Below are 24,934 nucleotides of genomic sequence, written 5' to 3' on the forward strand. Positions count from 1 at the left end.
TGGCTGCTTAGAAATTAAGTGTTAACGAGCAGTTGGACAGGTGTACCTAATAAAGTGGCCGGTGAGTGTATACTGTACTATTCCTCCCATAGGCCTAAGTTCAGTGCATAAAAAGCTTACATTACCTTTCAGTTACTGATTATCTTTTAGAAAAGAAAAACATTAAGGGTCCATAAAGTAAATCTCAATATGAAGTTAGTATGTGGTGTATTTCCTGTGGGTAATCTATACAAGTAGTAAGAGTGATTGTAGGCTTTCTTTGCGTTCTATGTTGCTGTATATAAAAGCGACGGTGTGTTGCTTTGTCACAACCAAAAGACCGTTTTAAAAGAAGCTGGAAGCAGCAAAAATTTTGATAGCTAAACTATTTAAACATGGGAGGTTTGTTCAGAACACCCCTGTCTGTCGCTAACAATAGCTAATGATTTTCTCCGACCAATCAGTAGCCGGCAGGTTTTCACGTCACTTTTTGGTATTGCCTCAGCTCACTTGGAGCGTCGACAGAGATATTACAAAAAAAGAAAACTGTTACCAAGTAATTTCTTTCGTAATGAGAAAACAAAAAAAGGTGAGTCCAGCAGGTACCATACAGTGGAAAAACGCCATAAGGCAACGCTAACTTTCAATTTCTATAAGTTTTATTTATAGTATCAGTTCATAACAAGAGTTCTCTCAAGAAACTTAACAGAGTAGGTCTAGAACACACTCTATAATTTATAAGGACCCAACAGTTCTAGTAGTTCCCTCCAGAGCAAGCAACAGTGCATCAGTGGCGAGGAAAAACTTCCTTTTAGGCAGAAACCTCGGACAGACCCAGGCTCTTGGTAGTCGGTGTCTGACAACCGGTTGGGGTTAAAATGAAGAGTGGCACCCAGCGGTGCGGAAATAATTATTATCTTAGATTTAGATTTCTTTTTGGTGCTTAAAGCAAGATGGACACTCTCTGATCTAGTATCTACCATCTTTCCCATCTTAGGTGCATAATTCAGTCTTGGTTGCAGTGTTTTTGTATACTGACCTCTCTCACAGCTTGGAAGGTCGCCGCTCCAGGTCAGGTCCCATTGGCACATGAGCAGCTCGGCGCCTACCACCTGATAACCAGGGTAACACTGGTAGGTCACCACTGTGCCTTGAACCAGCTCAGGGTGAGATGTACTCTTCCAGCCATTAGAGATCTCTGGTAGTTCAGGGCAGGTGTCATTACGAGCTACTTCTGCAGGTTTATGGGTAGAGGGGTTGGAGAGAGAAAGCAAGGAAGACAGGAAATTAATGTAAGGCTTGAGTAGATCAAGATAATACTACTACTAATAACAATAATATCTACCTAACACTGTGATTCATAGCAAGCAATCTTGACCGCTGGCTAATTTGTGAGGACATTACTGTGTATTAAGGGTCCCCTTAGGATGATTCCTAAGATCATTACTTTCTGTCATTTCCTTTACTATTTGTGAACAAGGAACATCTAAATATAAGTGTCACATTAGTATGAAAGTTATCGTGTGTTTTTTATGCATTCAGTGATGTTATTATTCATGCTCCTCAAAGGATAGAGTCCTCTGTGAACATTTACCTTCAGAGCCACTCCCATGCCAAAGTATCTCTTGTGTCATTTTCAGATTGCCATGCAATTCAGCTGACTCATGTTTTTTAGACAATGAATCTTTGTGATCTGTCTTATCCTGAAATCTTCTGTTTTAATAATGTTTTTTTATATATTCAATCCTGTTAGACTGATGCTGCTTAAAGATGATAGTTCATGCTGTCATTCATTCTTAAAATATAAACAAATATCTGTTTTATTTTTATTAACCTACTGATATACACAGTTAATTATCAAGTGCTACCCTAATTGCCTGGCAGCCTTGAAACACTATATCTGTGAGCTGTCACTTATTTGTAGATGCCCTGAGTTAAAACACATAATAATGTAACCAATATCATGTCCGCGTTATACTTAAAACTACTTTGTTTCAAGCACACCCTGCCTGTCTTAAAGGCTCTTACAGACAGTGCACTAAAAGTGATATTACAGATTTTTTGCTGTAAAAATTAAATAATGTGGACATAGTTGTTTGCACTGTTTCTTCAAAATGTATTTAAAATGGGACTTTCCTAGTAGAATTTGGACTTACATTCTGACACTGTCCCCAAACCTCAGCTGTTGCTTGATGTCTTTCAGGATCATAGTTACTGATTAACAACCAAAGATGTCTCTAGTTTCTCTTGCTGTAGTCAACATTTGTCTATATGTCTAATAATTAAAGCCGCAAGCAGCACTGGACAGCCCCGCACACCTTCCTGTGGGTCCGGGTTACTGCAATAGGCCAGTTGATGCAGCCTTGCATTTCAGACCTGGTGCAGATGAGTTAGACTCCATTTCCTATGTGGACTGTGTGGCTTTAAAAATGTTGTCCCACTTCTAGTGTCATGAGTTATAAAAAGGGGCTTGGTAAACTGTCACCAATGAAAAAGAACTGCATATTGCAATGGTGCCCTTACACAAAGTCTATGTCAAATGGATCATTAGTTATGGAGGGAGATGTGGGTAAAGAACAAAGCCTTGACTAAAGTATGGGGGCCGAATAAGACATGCATTTTGTGGCTTAATATCAAGTATATACTGTACAAGACACATTGTAATAATGTACACTTCATTGTATATAATTCTGACTTCCTGTTGTTAGCAGGTGGCGCTATGACCATGAATCAATATTGGCATGCTGTTGTCCTCAGGCATGGATTGTTATCAAGCATGAGACTTACTGTTTCAAGTTGAAATGCTTGAAATGGCAAACACACCATGGTTGCAATGTTCGACAAAATATCACGCTTTTAATACAAACATTAAATCTTTGAGGTTGATCGGGTTCAATTTGTAGTAATAGTTTTCAAGTTAAAGGTACACAACTTTTTTGTACGTCTCAACATGTTACATGAAGTGTGTACCAGTTTTTGTGGAAGTTACGTGGAAGTTAAAGTAGGCTGCTTTTACTTTGAAAGCTTCTATTGATGCATTTTGAGAGACCTGAGCATGAAAGCTATACCGTATCAAGTTGTTTGCCGGTCATGACGTGTGGAAATTTTGGTGATTTTTCGAGCACCATAAGCCCCTCAAAGATTTGATTCATTAAGAGTAATACCAATTCCTTGAGTTTCAATAAGGCCTTTGCTGACCGCTGGCCACTGGTGCTGGGGTCATATTAATTAGACTTAATGTTCTTTTGTTACCTTTTATAATTGGCATACAGCGTAAATGGTCCATAAAGATACATTTTTAATTAGAGCTTGAAACCATTGAAAACCTTCATGGGACATTATTTTTCCAGCAAAATAGGCTCTCCTGTGCTGGAAGAAATTATTGGCAAACGAAAGGGTGCAGTAAAGCAGCCAGTGTGCTTTACCAGAACTACTTCTGTGTAGTGATGTCCTCAATGAAGCTTCATGAACCATTAGTTGTATTTGTTGACCCCACTAGAGGACGCTCTTTTTAGTATGTTTTAGCCAATAGCCAATGGAGTATGTTTTCAACCCTTTGTTGAACAGAGAGCGCCATCTAGAGGCCTCAGAAAATGCTTCATTAAGCTTCATGAGGCTTCATTTTGCCATCACCACTATTGGGCTACTTACAACTGAAGGTAACTAGCAATATGGAATATTTTACATTTTGAAAGTAACTTGGCCAATTCTGATTTCAATGGGGCCTTTTACAGTCAGGGATTAAACTCCTAGGGCCACTGAATACTTGGCATTGGAATTGCAATTTTAAAGCTTCTGAATATAAGCCAAACTGTTCATACTGCCAAAACATTAACTTTCTGATAAAGTTTAATGATGTTTGAATTTCTATGTGGCTGAGTTATCGCTGAGCACTGGTTCTATGGCTTACCAAAGAAGTGGATTATGAAGCCATTGCCGTAGCCGTAGACGTTTGTGGCAGGGTCTGATTGGAACTGGATGGTGACGTCTGCAGTGGAGGTATAGAGCTTAAATCGGGACTTTGATCCTCCATACTGACCCAGTACTTTAGCTGTGAGGTCATCTCCATCATAAAAGGTCAACATGTCATTCGTCCCAATGTTCAACCTGTAACAGGAGACACAAAGAATCAAATCTGTATCTACCGTCAAACTCAAACGGCTTTAGAACCATTTCGGTGACTTTTATGGTTTTCTGTTAGGTGACGTGGCAACACAAGTATGGCAACGCCACTTTGTACACACATAACATATAAACATACCTCTTTTGCCCATCAGAACGCAAGAAGGCATAATATACCTCACAATCAGTAATTACAAAATGGCCATGATATCTCATGGTCAAACCAAGTTTCTTATTACTGAGAAAGACTGATACATAATTCATGAGGAGAAGCATGTTATCTTGTTCCTGAGGAAACCAAGAAAACAATTCCCAGGATAATAATGTGAGTACCGACAAGGGAACATCTTGTGGTTCGTATCACCTTATATTTATTGATATTTAAATCGTAAAGCCTGGGCGGGGCGTTTGTTGGGCTGTTCAGGGTGACAGCAATGTTTATACTAGAACTGCACACAGTTATCACGGGGTCCGAGCCTCATCGCGCAAGTTGCCCCCAATGAGACAGGGAAAGCGCAAATGTCAGACCCAAAGAAGAAACTGGTCTAGGTTAGATACAGTGACCCCTTGGCCAGTTTTTGCCAAATTTTGTAAAGAGCCTCAGAACGGCATTCCGAACAAGCATCACATCATCTACAGTACTATATATTTGGAGACATCCAGTGCAAAAATAGACGTATTGAACAATATAACTTATGTAAAAGAACAAATTATTTTCATTTCTTACATACATCAATCTTGAATGTAGCAATGTGGCACAAAGACCCCAAAAAACTCAGGACTTGTTACTAAACCTGGACTGTTAGCTTTTAGCTCCAAAAGACTACATGTTTCTACTAGTTATAATTGTAAAGTTATTATTGCAGACGGGGTAAAAGGGCCCAAACTGTTCTATGTTGACTATAGCGTCCTTTATGTATATATTTACCAAATTTGGTACACAGCCTCAGAGCAGCATGCCAAACACGCATCACAAGTTTTGTGTTGATAGTACAACACAATTAATCTAATTTTAATCACGATCACGATTTTGACTTACCAGGATCAAATTTGCGCAATCGAGCGATTTTTTTTTAAATGCGTCATTTCATAGAACGCTCCGTTTTTTTTGCAAAGCTCATCTACCGCTCCGTAAACACATGTCTGCTCATGTTTCAGTCAGCTGTTCCCTGCATTGCGCAGCTTAGTTTCAAGATGTCACAGAAGACAGAGTGACGGGAGGAGAATTCAACAGATAGCAGTCGTTTATACGCCGGTCTCAAGGTTTACCAGTTTACTAATAAACGCAACATTTTGTCCCGTCTGTGTTATTCAGACAACAGCAGTAAGCATGCCACCGCAGTGCTAGTCAGTGGCGGTGCTAGTTAGCTTCTGTTAGCTTTTGTTAGCTCACAGGCTCTAGGGCGCGAGTAATATTTTTCCTCAAGGACGCACCGGTGCACCTAATGTCCTCGCATCCGCTGCAATGTTGTTATATGGATATGGTTTAATTTTGCGTTACATGGCCCATTTCTTCTTTAAAGCCTTGCCTGTGTTGGATCTCTCCTCTTACGCTCTGCGCAGCCCTGCTACATAGCGGTGCCGGTCCATTCTCCTGACATTTGTTTACAGTTTTAATTGTTATTAACACAGCTGTATATTGTTAAATATGTGGGGCAAACCTGTATTAGTACCAGTGTTTCCGCGGGTAACTGCTATTGTGGCGGCCATGGCAAAGAACACAGAAGAAGTTATTGAATGTAACTAACTTCAGTTGGTAGAGTAATAGCGTGTGAGACGAAGCTGCTGGACCTGGGCCAGATATGTGACCCATGGCCAGAATATCATAGTTCATAAAAATGCAGCGCAGTGACAATACAGACATTTCATACACACGACGTGTGTATCCGCCGTTTGACCCGTTCATAATGAGTCAGCCGTCACTCTGAGCCTATGGGACAATAAAATTAGTTTTGTGATAACAATATTGATCAAAATAATCGTGATTATTTTGGCCATAATCATGCAGCCCTAGTTGATAGCACTCGCTGTGGCAAATTTCCCATTTAAATGCATTGAGTTATTGGCCAAAACAAAGAAACGTTGATTATAGCCCCCCTAGAGGCCAGAATATCTGAATAATTTTGATAAAAAACTGAATATCTCTTTAATATTTACTAGTGATGGCAAAATGAAGCCTTTTTAAGCATTTTCTTCATGTTCTGAGCCCTCTAGATGGCCCTCTCTGTTCAACAAAGTGTTGAAATCACTTGAATTGCTATTCTTTGGGCCTTTTTCTTTAAAGCAAGATCGCCATTTAGTGCCCTCAGAAAATAAATGAAGCCTAAAAAAAGCTTAATTTGGCCATCACTAATATTTACACAAAATTCTAAATCATCTGAAATGTCTATTCTACAGCTATTTCCTAGCTGACTCAGAATGAAGAGTAGAACATTAATCATGACGTTGGCAGTGATCAGCATAGACATTCCTGTCTATGAGATGAGTGAATCATCATCATACTGAATACACACATTTACTGTCACAATTCAACTGGCAAAGGGCCATGTATTTGTGCTGTTTTGACCACAAATTGTAAAGCTGGAAGTCTTACAAAGCTCGAAGCTGTTTAAAAATGTCACCTAGGGCTAAGCTATCAATAAAAGCTTTAGAGCTTTGAAGAAATGGATAACCAGAATAAAGCAGTGACATGCTCTTTGCTGTCGCTAATTAATCACCAGCGGCTCCTGATAAAACTCATTAGTCAGCATGAGATTGAGCTATTAATCACTATGGGAATGCTGTAAAATCAAAGGTTCAAGAGGCGTGGATTGAATCGACACATTGCAAAGCCTGACAGAGCATGAAATGTTTATTTTTGACTTCTTTTTATATATTTTTTTTCAAAAACTGGAAGGAAATATAAGTGAGTTTGTGAACAGATGAGTACTGGAGTGGGGGCGCTGCAGAGCTGGCCTCAGAGAGTCTCACCAGGTGTGAAATGACACAAAAATTCACACACATTCTGTTAGTTGACAAAATATACTAATGCATTCCAAATGCTAATTGTAAATGTGTTGTAATTATGTATGACATTGAAAAAATTACAAAATCTTTTTTTAAGAACTATTCAGATTAAAATTATTCCATTAAAACCAATCAGTACTAGTAATTGTTCCTAACTCTTTTGTTATTCTATATCTTCTTTTATTACTGTAACATAAATTGTTATCATTATAAAAGTTGTACATAGTTCTTCGGTGAAACGGTTTGATGTGATTCCTCTAGGTGACAAAGGTTATCCACTGACCGAGCAGGTTCAACAGTGCGCAGACATGCACACTGACCACAGCGGAGAGATGCTTAGGTGTACTCAAGGGCAGGTGGCTCTGTCTTGGGTTAGAGGGGGGGACTCTGCTATACACTCCAGAGAAGACCTGCAACACAATAATGGCATGCTGGGTTCTTCATTATATTGTGCTGGAGAACGGGGCGCCATTCAATGAATTACACCCAGATGATTGGGGGCTCTACGAAGGAGACAGGATTTAATTCTGCGCATCTAGTATAGTAAGTAGAAAATTTCAAAAAATACAATGTGGAACGTTTAGTGAGAATCATTTATTTATTTGAAATGCACTTCTCAATTGTCACTTTCAGTGTGTCATTAATGGCCAGAAGTGAACGATTTATTTCACCTATCCATCTGCAAATTTCTGCCTGTCTCTCCAGGAGTTCAGCAGTTAGTACTGAGGCCCGTCGTGATGGACCAGGACGGGGCAAAGACAAGCACTCCTCTTCCACCGGGCTGTGTGGATACTGCTCTGCGGAACTCTGAGCACTGGTGCTTGATTCTGACTGATCAGAAATCTGGTCTTTAAAAAGACGAAAATAAAAGATTCAATGCACTTCATATGTATGTTGCTTATTCATGTCATAAATTCTAAGGGCAAGGCCTCCAACCCTTGAATATATGTGGGCATAATATTTAAATTACAATTGTTTCCAGCAGCTGCATTCATCAATGTATGACCATTTTTACGCTCTGATTGGTTCATGAATCCCACGTGAAGCCTGTCGTAAGGATTTCCGCGTTCATATCTGTGCTGGTTTATACGTTAGGTTGATAAGTGAGGCAAACTGAGAAATATTGTTATTGGCTGGCATCAAATTTGTTGTGATTAAACTAAACAAAGCTTTGTGCTGCTATGCAATGCATTTGTAGAAAACATAAATAAATCACAGCCTCCATTCCCTTGACACTAATTTGATTTAGTACCAAAAAAAAAACTGGCAACACATTTTACCCCAACTGTTCAGTTTATGTTTGGCTATTTAAGTCTCTCCAAAAGTCTAATATGCAGAAAGAGAATTGTTGGAACTAGTCTTGGCAGCTTTACACAGCTTTTCTTAATATGAGTGTCTTACAGGACACAGTGGTAAAATTATGTAAATTTCCCTTTGTTATTAGAAGTTCAGATGAAACATGCTTAAATCTATCAAATTTCTAATATTGATATTCTGAAGTGTTTAATTAAATCGCTTAACAATAACTAATAAGACCATCACAACCATCTACATTGCACAGAATGTACAAATTTGGACTATTGTAATTTATTGCTGTCCTTGAACATCATCTTTATCTGAGCTTTAACCATGTGAGGTCCAAGGGTATATTCACATATTTTTTTTAGGGTAATTACATTAAAACCGATCCCCATGTGTTTCATATTAAAAATCTTCAGAACAAACTCAGCTGGACTTCTGGCTGTGCATGTGACGGAGTAGTCACGTTTAGAGAGGCTCCGCTTCCTCCACCAAATAAAGACCAATTAAGACTATATATTTTTCGTGTGATTGTTGTATACAAGCAGTGGCATCATGGTGAAGCTGAATAAAGCCAAAAACACCGAAAGACAAGCTACAGCTGAAGAAACAAGCGACAAGACGAAAGCTCTGTTTTGAAGCAGAGATCAAAATGCGGCAACGGACGAGGCGCCGACAATGACGGACGTCATGGCAGCTATTAACAGACTAAACTAGAATGTCGACTGTAAGTTCGAGCTGCTTGATGCGTCCATCGCTGGTCTGAAACAGACACTGGATGCTGTGGAGCAAAGAGTTATCTCAAACGAAGGAGGGCTGAACAAACATGACGCCCAAATTAAAAAACTGGAGGATCAGTGGTCACGATGGGAAGAGGAGGCAAGATCGCTCAGCGAGCAAGTGGACGACCTGGTGGCTAGATCTAGACGGCAAAACATTCAGATTATAGGTGTTAAAGAAGGTTTGGAAAAAGGCAACCCAACGGATTTTGTTTCAAAACTTATTCCAGCACTACTGGTAGAATAAAAGTTCAGCAACAATACTGTTAAAGTGTTCCAGCAACATTTGTTGTCTCGATAGGAGCGGACAAACGCACATTTAACAACCCAAAGGACGCAGAGAAGTTTTGGGATGACAAAAACGTGCCGCGCTAGGCTTGCGGATCAGAATTGAAAAGGACAAAACGACAATTTTCATGTCAGGTTAACACGGACTGTCTTGGTTCTACTCGCTTCTCACGTTCTGCAGAACTGGAGGAAGCGGACTTGATGGTATTTTACTAGCTCAGAGGGTTTGGACTTGTGGGATGTTGGTTCTCAGAGAGAACCAGGCAGGGGGACCCTCTCTCCCCTTTCTTGTTTGCCCTGGCCATAGAACCACTGGCCGCAAGGATACAAAATCACCCCAGAATATCACTGATTTCTATTAAGGGGCAGATGCATCATCTGTCGATGTATGCTGATGATGTTTTGCTCTACGTGTCTAACCCATTTGAGTCATTAGCTGCAATTATGGAGCTGTTTACCCACTTTGGGTCTTTCTCAGGGTTTCAAATTGGGATAAAAGAGAATTAATGCCTGTATATTTGCATCAAGATAGCTCTGCACTGAACTCGGTACCCTTTAAAGTTACTAAAGACAGGTTCACGTATCTGGGGGTCTGTTACCAGGAAACCGGCACGGCTACTCAAAAAGAATTGGAACTTGAAAATAACGCAATTGAAGCAGAACATAAGTTTCTGGAAGACCACTACTTTCACTGGTCGGGAGGGTGAACGCCATTAAGATGGTGGTTCTCCCACAATTCTTTTATTTGTTTCAGTCGGTCCCATTCTGCATTCCTCAGGGCTTCTTTAAGAAATTAGACTCCATTATAATCCCCTTTATCTGGCAGTATAAAGCAGTGCGAATAAACAAGAAAAACCTATCTAAAAGAAAAAAAGAGGGTGGCTTTAGTCTCCCAGACTTCAGATGCAACTACTGGGCCTCTCACTGGGCTTTCTGGAGAAGTGGTACATTTGGGGGGAGCATTGTTGGAGATCGCCCTGCCTGGCTTCTCGTAGCACAATCAGTCTGCTGTGGGACCTCTCTTCCGGATCTACTGAACAGCCCTGTTAAGACGGACAAATCTTTATATGAAGGGAACTTTCTAGTACACAGCTCTTTGAAAGTTTGGAAGCAGATTTAACAGCACTTGAAAGCCCCAGATATGTTCATAGACAGCCCTATCTGCAACAACCATGCCTTTAAACCTTCAGGGATGGATCCTGTGTTTGTTCTGTTGAGGGGAATGGGAGTGGAATGCTTCAAGGATTTGTATCTAGGGGGACAACTCATGTCCTTTGATCAGTTAAGGAACAATTATAGCCTCCCAGCCTCACACCTTTTCCGATATCTGCAGATCCGGCATTTTATAAGATCTGAATCTTCAGACCTACCACGGCACCAAACACTCAAAAATATAATTGAGGTTCAGCCAGGCAGCAAAGGAGCAGTGGCAGTCTTATACCAGACACTGATTAGCCATGAAACAATCAGCACAGATAGGTCAAGAACTGAATGGCAGACAGAACCGGGGGCACCCCTCACTCAGGAATTCTGGGAATCATGTCTTGTAATGTCTTCATTACAGTCTTGTGTTCAGTGAATGTGAGACATAATCTAATACAAATTAAAGTAATACACAGGTTGCACTACTCAAAAGTTAAAGTTAGCAAGATGTATCCCAGTGTTTCTGCATTATATAATAAGTGTAAGACTCAAGAGGGCACCCTCACGCACCAGTTTTGGACTTGCCGTAACCTCTTCTCATTCTGGTCTTCAGTATTTGATTTCTTTTCAAAAGCCTTAAACAAACAGTGGAAACCCAACCCCCTGGTTGCTATTCTGGGGTCTAAAAATGACACTGTTGTGAACTGGCAGGGACAAATGGCCGGTGTATCTGGGTATGGTTCTGGCTAGGGCTGCAAGATCATGGCCAAAATGATAATCACGATTATTTGGATCAAAATTTTGATCACAGTTATTCTTACGATAATTTGTTGATTTTAACCAAAACAAATTTTACCGTTACATAGGCTATTTATAACTGCGAGAGGGAGTGTGATGGACGCTACTCACAGAGAGACGGCTGACTCATTATGAATGGGTCCAGCACGGGTCGAATGGCGGATACACACTTTCTGTGTATGAAATGTCTGTATAGTCACTGCGCTGCATTTTTATGAACTATGATATTCTGGCCGTGGGTCACATCTCTCGCCGAAGTCCAGCAGCTCCGTCTCACACGCTGTTACTCTACCAACTGAAGTTAGTTGCATTCAATAACTTCTTCTGTGGTCTTTGCCGTGGCCGCTGCAATAGCAGTTACCCGCGGAAACACTGGTGCAAATACAGGTTTGCCCCTCGTACTTAACAATATAAAGCTTTGTTAAAAAATTAAAACTGTACGGCGTGGAACGGCGGCCGCTGTGTGGCGGGCCTGCGCGGAGAGCAAGACGAGTAAGAGTTGAGGAGAGATCCAACACAGGCACGGCTTTACAGAAGAAATGTGTCAAGTAACGCAAAATTAAACCATATCCATAAAGCATTGCAACGGATGCGAGGACATTAGCACCGGTGCGTCCTAGAGAAGCTAACAGCTAACAGACGCTACTAGCACCGACTAGAACTGGTCACTGCTGTTGTCTGAAAAACAACAGACGGGACAAAATGTTGCGTTTACTGGTAAACTGGTAAACCTTGAGACCGACGTATGAACGACTGCTATCTGTTGAGTTTTCCTCCAGTTACTGTGTCCTCTGTGACTGTCTACATCTTGAAACTAAGCTGCACGGGGTGCAGGGAACTACTTTGACTGGCTCATGAGCAGACAGTGGTCTACGAAGCAGTAGATTGGCTATGCAAAAAAACTCATCATTCAATAAAATGACGCTTTAAATTTTTTAAATCGCTCAATCACGCAAATTTGATTGTGGGAAGTCAAAATCGTGATCGTGATTAAAATTCAATTAATTGTGTGGACCTAGTTCTGGCTAAAAGAATTATATTGCGGTTATGGAAGTCCGAGGCAGCGCCCTCATTTGAGATGTGGTTAAGAGAGCTGGGTGAGGTCCTCCATCTGGAGAAGCTCAGATTAACATATCCAGGGAGGAAAAGTGTATTTAATGGGGTATGGGGTCCAATTTTAAAACATTTGGGGGGGTCTAAGGGGGGGTAGCGGTGTAATTGACTAAGGTTTGCTTTTTGTTTTTGTAACTAAGTCTTTATTTTTGCTATGGTGTCTCACCATAATGTACCGCCATATAACTACAATTTGTACATTCTTGTTGCTCCTTATTGTTGTTGATGTTAGTGTTATTGATGTTGTTGTAATGTTACTGTATGGATAAGAAAACGGAAAAGGATGTTGCTTGTTTGAACAAATGTGGTCTGTAACCAAGGTTTATCTGCAATAAACACACTGTCAAAAAAAAAGAACAAGCTCAGCTTTCCATTTAGTGACGCCAACATTTTTTCAAGAGCAATGTGTAGAGATAATTTGGCGCTTAAGTTGAAACGATGTTCCCTTTTTGAAATTCCTCAAATTTCTCTTGAGATAAGCGTGTTGTTAAACATTGTTTCGTCTTTAGAGGGTTGAGAAACCACCTGCGACCTGGGGTAATGGGATCTTTCTTACAATACGATATCTATTCTCAAACATGGGGACAATCATATATTGAAATAGAATGAAAGAAATGAAAAATATTGTCAATTAGTGAATTGACACTTCGCCCTGTTAGCTTTGCAGCCCTTTCTAGGTGAGGACAAATTACACCATTATCAGTGTTATTGTTGCATGATAAATGTATGACTGTGTTAAATAGCCTTACACATGTTTGGAGTCACTTGCTATCACACTTGCTTTGCTGTTTCTAGACTACATACAAACACCGACTAGAATCCTGCAAACTGTAGGACAAGAATTATCACCTTGTGGTTGTTAGTCCCCACTGACCAGTCAAGTTTCAGTTTGGATCCATGTCTGTTCAGATTTATATGATATATGTAGTAAAGACATATGTATATTTTGGAAAAAACATGGATGCTTCACAAACACCTTCAACACGGCAGCTCAGAAGATCGATACAATCACCACCACCACAATTTTTAAGATTGTGTCATGACCTACCAAGCCAAGTCTGTTTCAGTGGGGCTCCGGGAACCTGTTAATGAGGCTGACTGCAAAGGGGCAGAAACTGTTTTTATGTGGTGAGGTTTTGGTGTTGATTGACTGCAGCTACCTGCCAGAGGAGAGGGGTTCAAACAATGTGTGTCTGGGGTGAGAGGAATTGGCTATGATTTTTACAGGTCCTGGAGAGACGGCAGATTGCAGCCAATCACCTTCTCAGCAGAGTACATGATACACTGAAGTCTGCCTTTGTCCTTAGCAGTGGCAGCAGCGTACCAGATGGTGATGAAGCAGGTGTGGATGGACTTGATGATGGCAGAGTAGAAGTGCACCATCATAGTCTTTGACAGGTTGAATTTCTTCAGCTGCCACAGGAAGTACATCCTCTGCTGGGCTTTTTTTGATGAGCAGTTGAACGAGTCCAGAAGCTAGAGGACTCCACAGTGTTGACTGTGGAGTCACCCAGGGTGATTGGGGCGGGAGGGACTGCGTTCTTCCGGAAATCCCCATTCATCTCCACTGTCTTCAGAGCGTTTAGCTCCAAGTTGTTCTGACTGCACCGGGTCATTTGGTGGTCAATCTGTCACCTGTAGGGGGACTCATTCCCAGGTAATGAGTTTATACTTGAGTGGAGATTTCTGCCAAATTTGAAACAAGTCCCCCAGCGTTCTTAAGATATTGGGTTCACAAGACTGGGATGGACAGACATGAGGTGACCTGGACTATTAACCAGTGGATGTTTGTGCCAAATGTGAAGGAATTCCCTCAAGGGATTGCTGAGATTACCTTGCATGGAAACTGAATTCTCACAATATGATTTAGGACCAAGTAAGAACCGTGGGCTCTCATATCACATGAAATCCATCTTGTCAGTCTTGAAGTAATGTGTTTGTGTCAGAACAGCAGTGGATCAAACCAATAAGGATCCCGTGAGGAGCTACTGGCAGTTACAGGCGTGGATGAGGTGTCTGTGACGGCCAAGTTCGTTCAAAACAACAATTGCGAATGTGAAAGACAGATGTTTTATCCAATCCCAAGTTAGTTTTTGAAAGTGCCCGCCTTTTTCCAAACAGTTTCCAGTGACGGCGTCTCAAATGGTTCAGTGTACCAAACCATCTGGCGTGTCAGATTATATTGAGATATTGCATTCACAAGAATGGGGGTAAGGGACAGCCTGAATACATAATGCCTCTGGCCACAGCTGTTGCTGTGGACAAGCAGTGACAGGTAGTCATATTTTGTGGGAAAGATGGGGGTTTTCATTCCCTTACTTTCACTTTAATTACACCTTCCACCCCCACCTCTTTCATTTGAAGGCCATCCATAAAAGTAATTTGATACACCCTAGTGATAATGTCCCTCCTGCCATTACACAGATGGAGCAGGAGATATGTAAGCACAGGTCTCTGTGTGGATAAGGAGGAACCAATACCCAGGGCCTTGTTAAAGGCCTCACATATCTCTGTACACTGTCTAACCCTGAGGGCTCTAGGTGAACATCTGCTATTGATAAGCTTCATGTACATGCTCAGACACCTGCTAGGCATATGTTCAGACAGTAAGAAGGCTTGTGCTGGATTAGAATGCTTCTCTCCGTGGAAATCTGTTTTGGTATATTCCCATGAGCACGTCCTGGGAAACTGGACCACAGTATGTTGACACCTTGAGTTTGGTTTGAGCTGCAGACCTTTTACAGCTTATCCCTGGACACACAAATGCTCAAACACACCATCTTATAAACAAGTCATAAACGTTTATGACTTCTGTCATTAAGTGTCATTTGGTTTTTGTCATGACAAGTTAACATTGCTTGGGTATTCTTGATTATGACAGCTTGACATTAACCAGGATGACATTATCAGAAGATGTATTTGTCATGACAATGAACATTAGATCAGTTCTCTAACCTTGCACATCTATTTTTAATAATCATTATGTCAACATTTTATGAATACAAAAAGAGGTGGATTTTCTGTTTATGTCAAGTTGTCATGACACAGATATCCTCTGGCAAGTTGTCTTAATAAGGGCACTCCAAGGAAATTTAGTGTCAAGTTGTCATGACAAATACATCTTCTAATAATGTCATCCTGGTTAATGTCAACTTATCATAATCAAGAATACCCAAACAATGTCAACTTGTCATGACAAAAACTGAATGACACTTAATGACAGAATAAAGTTTATGTCTTGTTTATAAGGGTTCATGACACGTTCATGACAGTGTCATGTCACAATTATGTTGATACTGTCAAGTAAAGTGTTACCTCGCTATTTTCCTGTCAGGTCTACCTGGCAAAACTGAAACTCCTGCGTTGTTGCTACGCCAACTGGGGAAGTGGCATGATATCTGTCTGTTTAAAAGTGTGTAGCTTAATACTAGTTAGGTAGTAGTCGGATGTGTCGAGTCCATTCATGAAGTTGATGGAATAAGATGTGGAAAAAGGTGGACAAACAACAACAATGCAGGATAATACTTTAAAAATCAGTGACAGGAGACAGCGGATGGAAGGTAAGATACTGATCCAGTCTCTCTCCAGAGTCAAATACGTAAAAAAAAACATGCTACAGGGGGACCACAGAGTCTGATAATTTGCTTAGACAACATAAGGAACGAAAACGGAGCGGGACGGGACATGCTACAGGGGGACCACAGAGTTTGATAACTTGCTTAGACAACATAAGGAACAAAAAGGGAGCGGGACGGGATTTGGGAGTCTTTCTCTCGGGATCTTGCAGGACAGGATTTTGCAAAACCTTGCAATTGTTCTGCGGTTGACATGCATTCCGAACTGGGAGTGTTGATCCGTACGGACCATGGATGAACTGTGGTCCGTTACACCACTAGTCTACCTATATGATAAAATAAATAGTGAATCTAAAATGGTGTTTACCATTCATAATGAAAAGCCAAGTCCAATTTGAGCAAACAATTCGGAGTCAGGTAGTGTTTCCTGTCTGTATCTATACTACTATCTATAACCATACATAAACATAACTTATAAAAGAAAAGGCTTTAACCTTAGATCTAATGCAGCTGACAATAAGAAGTTGAATGTGAGTCAGTGTTTTGGAGAATTGTCCAATATCAGTGTTCTGTCTGGTGATAGGGTTAAAGGTTATTGTAAGGATGGAGAAGAGAGCTTTTTGGATCATGTGCATATACTTTTACACATTTACTTTACACTACCATGTCATGGGGGGTTTACAAATTCAAGAAGTTGTGAAGGTAAGATAAAGTAGGTAACAAAACATGCAGGTAGTAGGATGACAACACATGTCGTTTTCTCTTTGAGTTTGGTTTTTGGGCTGTGGCATTGTCTAAATGTTTTCGCAGGATACCTTTACTAAAATCAACTGCTCTGCTACATGAACAGCAGCAATTACTTATGTTGACAGACTTCCTTTCAAAAACCAGAGGAAGCCATTAATCAATGCTTCTTAAAGTACAACAACAGCCCAGGTGCTGTTCAGAGAGAAAGAGAGAGAAAGAGAGAGAGAGAGAGAGAGAGAGAAAACAGAGCATAAGACCTATGCAAATGAGCTTGGCTTAATTTGCTTGCAAATGGCAAATGATTTTCTACGGCTGACTGACTTATCGGGCTCTGACACGGCGATGTGTGTTGCTCTGTGTCTTCACCTTGGCACCACAATCACAGGAAACGCACTCCCATGCTGTAGACTTGTACCCTCTACTCCTCACAGCAGCCATTACAAGAGTGGGGGAAGAGTGAGAGTGTTGGTGGGGGGGGACCGCTAAACAAACCCTCCCTGATATAATTAGTTTTCTTTGCTGCACCTAATTAACCTTTTTCTGTGTGGCACTTACACATCTCATTCACAAGCCGAGCGCTCTTTCATTAGCACCGTGTTGTGTTTTTAATGGGTTTTACCAGTCATGGTGAGGTAGCTCTTTGTAATCTTTAAACTGCTTCTGTGGCAATGTTTGAAGCCAAGGACTGGTGTACGTATACGCAGAGGGTCTGGTGATGATTTGATAAAAAAAAAGGTTTGTCGTTATGCAGATTTATGCATATCAAAGGGAAAAGGGTTAGGGGGTGGATCAGACTGCACATATGGAAGCTGAATACATACACTTGGATGTCCACCATGATCCTCTTGTCCTCCTCAACATGGATTCCCCAAATACAGTCCTGGCCTTTATCGTAGGCTTCAGGCCAGTTAGGAGACAACACCACTCCAGCGGAGTCTGTGATCTCGCCACTACACACAGCTGGAAAACACACACATACACAACCATAGGTATTAAGTTTGGCAATGGTGAAGGTACAGTTCATTTAATCAAGACACAGAGCAATGGGGCTGGTTGTCAATGCCATTATTAAAACAGTAACATTGTTAATGTCTTACTTTGCTTAATGTACCAAAGCCATATTTCTAAAGCTATATTCTATTCCCTCCGACGAGGAATAGGAACACCACTGGACAAGGAGGATTAAAAAACATGATGGACTCTTCAGAACAGGTAATTATACGCCATAATCTTCTGAGATACTGAGACATATTGAGTGTTTTGTGAAGCTACAAGTCTTAATTAGCTTTGTATTTACTCATTTGGCAGTGGCTTGAATGTAACGGATGTTCATTGATATAAAAAAAGTTACGCAATAAAGCTTTAAATAAAAGAGGCTAAAACTCTTAAATATTGAATGAAACACAAGCAGCCACAAAATAGTTTTGCTGAAATGAAATACAGTCCAAAACTGAAAAATTGATTTCAATCAGGAGCTTTATGTACAAGGAATAACAAAACAAAAGATTTTAATAGCCAGCCCAACATGGCAGCAGGATGGGTTACTGGCTGCAGAGACTTGTGGCCTTAATGGGTTTAAAAAGCTATATCATAGTTCAGCTAAATAACAAAAAATTTCATAAATACAATTGATATTGTAGAACAGGTCAAACTAATCTACAGAAAAGCCAATCCACACTTATTTTATTTTTAAATACACTATATTCATGGAAACTCCAGAGATGATTTTACTGTTAACTACCTACCTGTACCCAAGGAGGGACAAACTGTTTAAATAAACCCCTTGCCCAAAGTCATCTGACAGCAACTTAACCTGAGCCTGGAGATCCCAAAGCAAATGTGAAAATTTAACTTCTAATGGTCCTGAAGTTGTACTAACACTCTGAGGAGTTCAGCAGGTACATTGTTGCATGTTTGTTTGCGGACTAAAAGTGCAGCAAAAGCTGTTCATTGGTCCCGTCGGATCTAATTAAATCATACTGTATGCTTGTGTATTACCCATATACCCAAACACCCATCGTAAGTAACGTTGTACCCAACCTGCAACAACAGTATCAACAGCCCTGAGTACTGCTGAAATATCCTGAGCGAGGTACTGACCCACCTTCTACTCTTTTTAGGTAAATCATGTCATCTAAATGTCTAAAATAAAAAACATATAACGTAAACGATTAAACACAAGATGTGTTTAATATAGATTTGTCACTTCTTTACAGCTATTCAAAGGCCGGCTGTGGCTCAGGTGGCGGATGGGTCCCCTACCAATCGGAAGTTGGTGGTTTGATCCCTGGACCCTGGGCAAGACCCTGAATTGCTTCAGATGCGGCACCATCAGTGAGTGAATGTGAATGAGTGTTTATCTGATGAGCAGTTGGCACCTTGTGGTTTCAGCGGCCTCAGCCACAGTGTATGAGTTTGTGTTAATGGTTCCTCTAAAAGCGCTTTGAGTAGTTGTTAAGACTAGAAAAGCGCTATATAAATACAGTCCATTTACATACACACACACACACACACAAACACACACACACACACACACACATACATACGTACCTCTGCAGGCAGGCTCGGTCTCGTTCCACTGGGGATTGTTGGGGTCCATGCATTCAATGGTGACAGATCCCTGTTCCAGAGTATAGCCGGGGTCACAGGCAAACTCCACCACAGCTCCCACAGCCCAAGTGTTGTCGCTACTGGTCAGGTTACCGTACTTCACGAAGGGTTCGTAGCAGTGGCCTGCTGCATAGCCTGTGGTACGAAGACATTTTCAATGGTGGAAAGGACTGAGCTATCAGAAAGAAAGTTAGGAGCTATGCTTGATGAGTTAACATCCCCATCAATTATATGACTAAGAGACCACATAACTTTTATAAAAGTCCTTAAACTAAAGGGAGACTTGGCATACAGCCCGATCCGGTTGGGGAGAGTTCTAGCCCGACCAGGCTCCTCTCTTTACCCTGTCTCTCTTGGTTTTGCTGTAATAGTTTTAGACAGCTGGGGACATCCTTTGATACACTGCGCTCCTCTATCCTCTATCTTTCTATCTTTTCATTAATGTGCATCCATGTCCCAGAAATGCGTGTTACTAACCTAGCTCTGGGGAGTCATTCCCCGGAGTACTTATGTTCTTTTTTCCCCAGCATGTTCCCTCGGATCAGGGATGCTCCAAAATCATGGTAACAGCTGTCGCCATGGTCCCGCTACACGTTCTGAGGTGCCATGTTCATCTGCTACACTCTGCGGTGCCCAGCTGCTATTCCTTGTAATGCCGCACAGTGCCCTGCTATGTCATGAACTACTACAAAGAACTGCTACAAACTACTATTTTTTCTATTTTTGTTATTTCCACTAACCCCAACCGGCCCGTCAGACACTGCCTACCAAGAGCCTGGGTCTGTCCGAGGTTTCTGCCTAAAAGTAAGTTTTTCCTCGCCACTGTCGCACTGATGCTTGCTCTGGAGGAAACTACTAGAACTGTTGGGTCCTTGTAAATTCTGGAGTGTGGTCTAGACCTACTCTATCTGTAAAGTGTCTTGAGATAACTCTTGTTATGAATTGATACTATAAATAAAATTGAATTGAATTGAATTGAATTAATGAATTGCCGTGTTGGTTATTTGTTATTTTGTCATTCATTTCCTTGAATTAATCTTGCATTTATTAAAAAAATTGGCTAGTTATCAGATTTATTTCTAGGCCCCTGGTTTCCTGTATTGTACAGTAAAGAAAAGGTTGTAATTAATGTAAAATGTAATGTAATGTAAAATGTTTCACAACTAATGCAAAAATATCTAGATTCAATCTAATGGTACTAAAAAAAAAATGGTGTATTTAAAATATAGCTGTTCAGCACGGTGGAAATGGTTTGTCAGGATAAAAGAGGAACCATCAAATCGGTTAGAGACTCGCTAAACAGCATTAGGCCCTGTTAATGGCCATAACGAGGTCCGTTGCTCCCTTTGGACTTAATCTAATTTGTGGCAACAAAGCAGAGGTCTAAAAAGATTACACTGATTAGATTTCCTTTTGGTCCTCGTGGACCAGAGAAGAGCTGCCGATCGGAGTGCTGAGACAAATGTGAGGGCAAAAGATAAGAGAAGCTAAGCAATATCTTACCCTAGCCATTAGATGAAACGCAATTGAAATACAAACGTAAATCATTAGATTCTAACGTGAAAGGTTATGCAAGTAGAAGCTGTAAGTTAATAATGTATTCCCAAAAGATTCCTACCATTCGCACCAGAGAGTTGCTCTAAGATTTCCTTCATTAAATGGCTACAAAAGCAAAATATTGGCGCGTAAATGTATCCAATAATGTTTTAATGCAAAAACTGCAATTCAGGCCAAATTAAAAGTGAAAAATGGCTTCTGATAATATAAAGTGCATATTAGAAATGGGGCTTTTGTTCTGATACAGATTAGTTTTTTCTCTTACCTGCACCTAAAGTGAGTAGATATTGAGGTTTAAGCCTGAATCTCAAAGTGAGACTACGAGAGAAGAGCTCCTGCATTATGTCTGTATGACGGACACAAAATGTATGGTCCCATTTCATGTAATTTAACTTGTTTTATTGTGGAATATTATTTATATGGGAGAAAAATTTTGATAAGAGCCACAATGGGTAATCATACCTTTTTTTTATTAATTAAAGGTTCTTTGTAATACAGCATTACAGTGCTGCCGGTAGGGGCAGTGTGGAGCTGTTTCGGACTCTCGGTGCTTCGTCATTCAGCTGTGTGAAGCTGCACTGAACGCAAGCACTTGTCTTCCGACTAATATTTTCTTCAGTTTTACATGTTTGTGAAGCTTTAAAACGTGTATACTTTTACAGATGTTGTTTAACAGTTACATTTGTAATGTTACATCGGTTTGGTGGAGGGTAGATAGTACATTTATATGGTTTGTGTACAAGTAGAGAAATGTATTGTTGGCTGTCTCAAGATGGCGCCGGCAGTGAACTTTCCACTGAGATCAAAATAAGAGTGAAGTAAGATTTAAATATTCCTTAGTTTTTGGCTCCAGCACATTTTAGGTTGGTTGAAATACATATTTGTGATTACATAGCAGCTTGTTTTAAATTAATATGTTGTTGTAATCTGATGTATATTTCTGACAAGCTAAAACATTCGTTGTAGATACGATAGAATTCGTATCTACGATAGAATTCGTATCTACTTATGGGTTCTCAATCTGAGACCTGTAACATCCACCTTTTTAGAAACCTGCCATGACTCTCTAAAAACAGTTTTCTTCCAGTCCTCAGATCCTTCCCTCCACTGCCATATCTTTTCACTGTTTGAAAGAGTTTGGAGCTTTTTACTTCTTTATTTCAGTTTACAGTATACAGTCTTTTTGGGGTTGTATCACCCTTGATTACTTGAATTTAATCTTAGATGGAAGTCAGTGTCTCCAGCCATTCACTCTGCAGTAAGCTACTGCATATTCTTAAGGTCTTTGTTCACTATATTTTTAAATCGATAATTCACTGAAAATCCACAGAAGGCCAACGTTTCTGACTGATGCTAAGCTGTTCTTGGCCTTAAGCAATTAGTGAGATAATATACATCTTTTTATATGAAGTCCTTTTGTGTGTTTTTATAATGGATGTTTTCTGATGGGTTTGCTGCCATGTTTTCTCTGACAAAAACCATGTCATCTTGTTCTATACTGGAACTATCCATAGCTCTGATGCTTACCTTGGTACCGGATGGCAATTCCAGTGGATGTGCCAGTAGCATCTGAAGTCAGCTCAATGAAGAGATGCCTGGATGTGCTGAGTAGACCTTCATTGGGAAGATACTCCACCTCATATGAATCATACAGGGCAGCTGCATCTATGCTGTTACCATTTTTGATCAGCAGCCTAGAGAAAAAGGAACAAAGAATCATTTAGCAGAGTTTTTCCTGCTGATGACATCAAGACCAAGGGCTACTTTGGAATTCAAAGGACCACTCCTACTTATTAAAGAACTGTATTTTTATACTAAAGCTACACTATTATTATTATTGCCAGTTGATCAAATGGCTGTGTCAATGTGAAAGGAGTTTCTCATAGTGATGAATAGTGTTTTGGCAAAAGAATCTGATGATACCATACGTATCAAAATAAATGGGTTACGATTCAAAATGTGGCAATATATTTCGATACTGTGCGTAAGGTCATATATTGGGATATTTTTAGAGACTACATTTTGAAAAACTAATATTTCAAAAAAGACATGATGTTCATAAAAGTGAAAGACGTTAACTTTAGGTAAACAATTCAATACACAGAAAATCAAAGATCCCATTTTGGAATTGTCCTTCTCAGGTAGATATCAAGTAGGCCATAATAAAAGAAAAAGTATAGCCCCTATCACAATACATAAAACGTTATGCGCAATCTGAAAAGAGAAAAAAAACCTCTGTCTATGTCTACACAGGGTACATCCAACACATCCACGTGCAAAAACACAATTCCTAAAGGAAACATTGAGAAACAAATTTAATCTGCCAGTTAAAGACAATACATAGCCACTGACTGTGACATCTAGACTAATGCATAACACATTAGGTGCAATATAAACAAATTGAAAGGACATTTGTATCATTAAAAAAACGCTTGTACTATTATTCATACACAGGGTCCATCCGACATGCCACTTAGTGTTGCAAAAACATGATTCCTAAAGGAAATATTGAGGAATATAAAACTAATTATTAAATCAATGAAAAGGGAAGCTTAAGGATTTTTTGAAGGAAAACCAGCTGGTCAACATGAACACGCTTTAAGACACTTATCTGTGCAGTAACAATATCTCCCGTGGAGGAGAAAACTCTCTCTGAAGAGACACTAGTAATGGGAACGCAAAGAAAGCGCTTTGCTACTTTGGATAGCTGAAGGAACTCATGCTAATGGACCTTCCACCAACTGAGAGGGTTCTCTGCAAGTGGCAAAGGGGGTTCTTCCCTAAAATGTTTAACCTCAGCTGTTGACGGGGTAATGTACAGATTTTGGCATTGCATTGTTTTTGGAAGCGGCAAAAGTAGGTCCAAGCAAGTCTGCCAAAGAACGTGAGCTCATTGGTCTCTTGCTGGGGGACTGGGTAGATACAGGGCCATCCTTGTAGTTTGTCTGATCAACCTCCTCTGACCAGCCAGTTTCTTCTATTTTCCTCCATTGGACTTTTTACCTCCCCTTGCTGCCGAAAAGACACCAAAGCAAACTAGTATTACTTTTACAGTAAATTTAAAATTTACACCAACACTAAATCTTCATCCTATTTGTCATGAGTGTGGGTTTTCAGTTAGTTTTCCATTTCCTATTTTATTTTGTAGTCTCTCTGATCTCCCATGTGTTGTCTTGTTTTCCTTCCTGTTATCTATTTTCCTGCCTGTTTGATTACTTGTCCCCATCATTATGTGTTGCACCTGTGTCTCATTGTCTTTCCTGTCTTGCTTACTTGTTTCCCTAGTTTGCAGCTTTAAGAATTTTTTTCCTTCCTTAATGGTTCCTTGTTCCCATGGATTTTTTTACCATTGCCTGTTTTTGGATTTCTCTTTGCCCGTCGTTTGTTAATAAAACCATTGAACTTTACTCATCTGAGATGTGCATTGTGGGTCAATCTCCTGGTGTGATTGACACTATTTCTGTACATAGATACAAGTCCAATTAAATAGAGTTTATATTACTATTTACACTTTAGGCTAATGTGATCTAATATGTGTATTTCTTTGTGGGCATCCCATCATTCGCCTCTGCTTTGGAGAGAAAGGGTAAATCTTTGAATAGAGCTGAAGCCATTCGCAGTGTATATCCTGTTCATCAGCAGCATATCTTTTTCCTAGATCTTTTGTTGTAGCAGCCTTGATAATCTTCACAGTTTGTGTGTCATCCAGCTGTTCTTCTGTGCCCGTGACAAGCTTTGCGTAAAGTGGTGCAATGATGGAAGGCATGCGCTCCTCTGACATCATTAGCCCCTGGTTATCCTGTTAAAATTATATAATACCCAGCTGGTATGTTCATGTGTTGAAGGGGACGGCAAGGAAGGTTGGTGTATGGTCGATTGTGGGGTGCCGTTCTGGGTTTCAAAACTCCAGGGCGGATT

At 40.3% G+C, this 24,934-nt stretch overlaps 1 protein-coding gene across 2 annotated transcripts in view; it reads right to left on the minus strand.

The window, feature by feature from the left end:
• Window positions 1–24,934, minus strand: part of LOC117941670 (seizure protein 6-like) — a 301,601-nt gene that overhangs the window by 27,968 nt on the left and 248,699 nt on the right. For both annotated transcript variants that reach the window (XM_034866671.1, XM_034866670.1), the window contains exons 7-11: window positions 22,544–22,710; window positions 19,400–19,594; window positions 17,671–17,809; window positions 3,890–4,086; window positions 1,019–1,213 (exon numbers count right to left, since the gene is read on the minus strand). In XM_034866671.1, the coding sequence (XP_034722562.1) occupies window positions 1,019–1,213; window positions 3,890–4,086; window positions 17,671–17,809; window positions 19,400–19,594; window positions 22,544–22,710 (893 nt within the window). The remainder of the gene's footprint in view (window positions 1–1,018; window positions 1,214–3,889; window positions 4,087–17,670; window positions 17,810–19,399; window positions 19,595–22,543; window positions 22,711–24,934) is intronic.

This window comes from Etheostoma cragini, chromosome 3 (assembly GCF_013103735.1).
Source record: "Etheostoma cragini isolate CJK2018 chromosome 3, CSU_Ecrag_1.0, whole genome shotgun sequence".
Classification (NCBI taxonomy): domain Eukaryota; kingdom Metazoa; phylum Chordata; class Actinopteri; order Perciformes; family Percidae; genus Etheostoma; species Etheostoma cragini.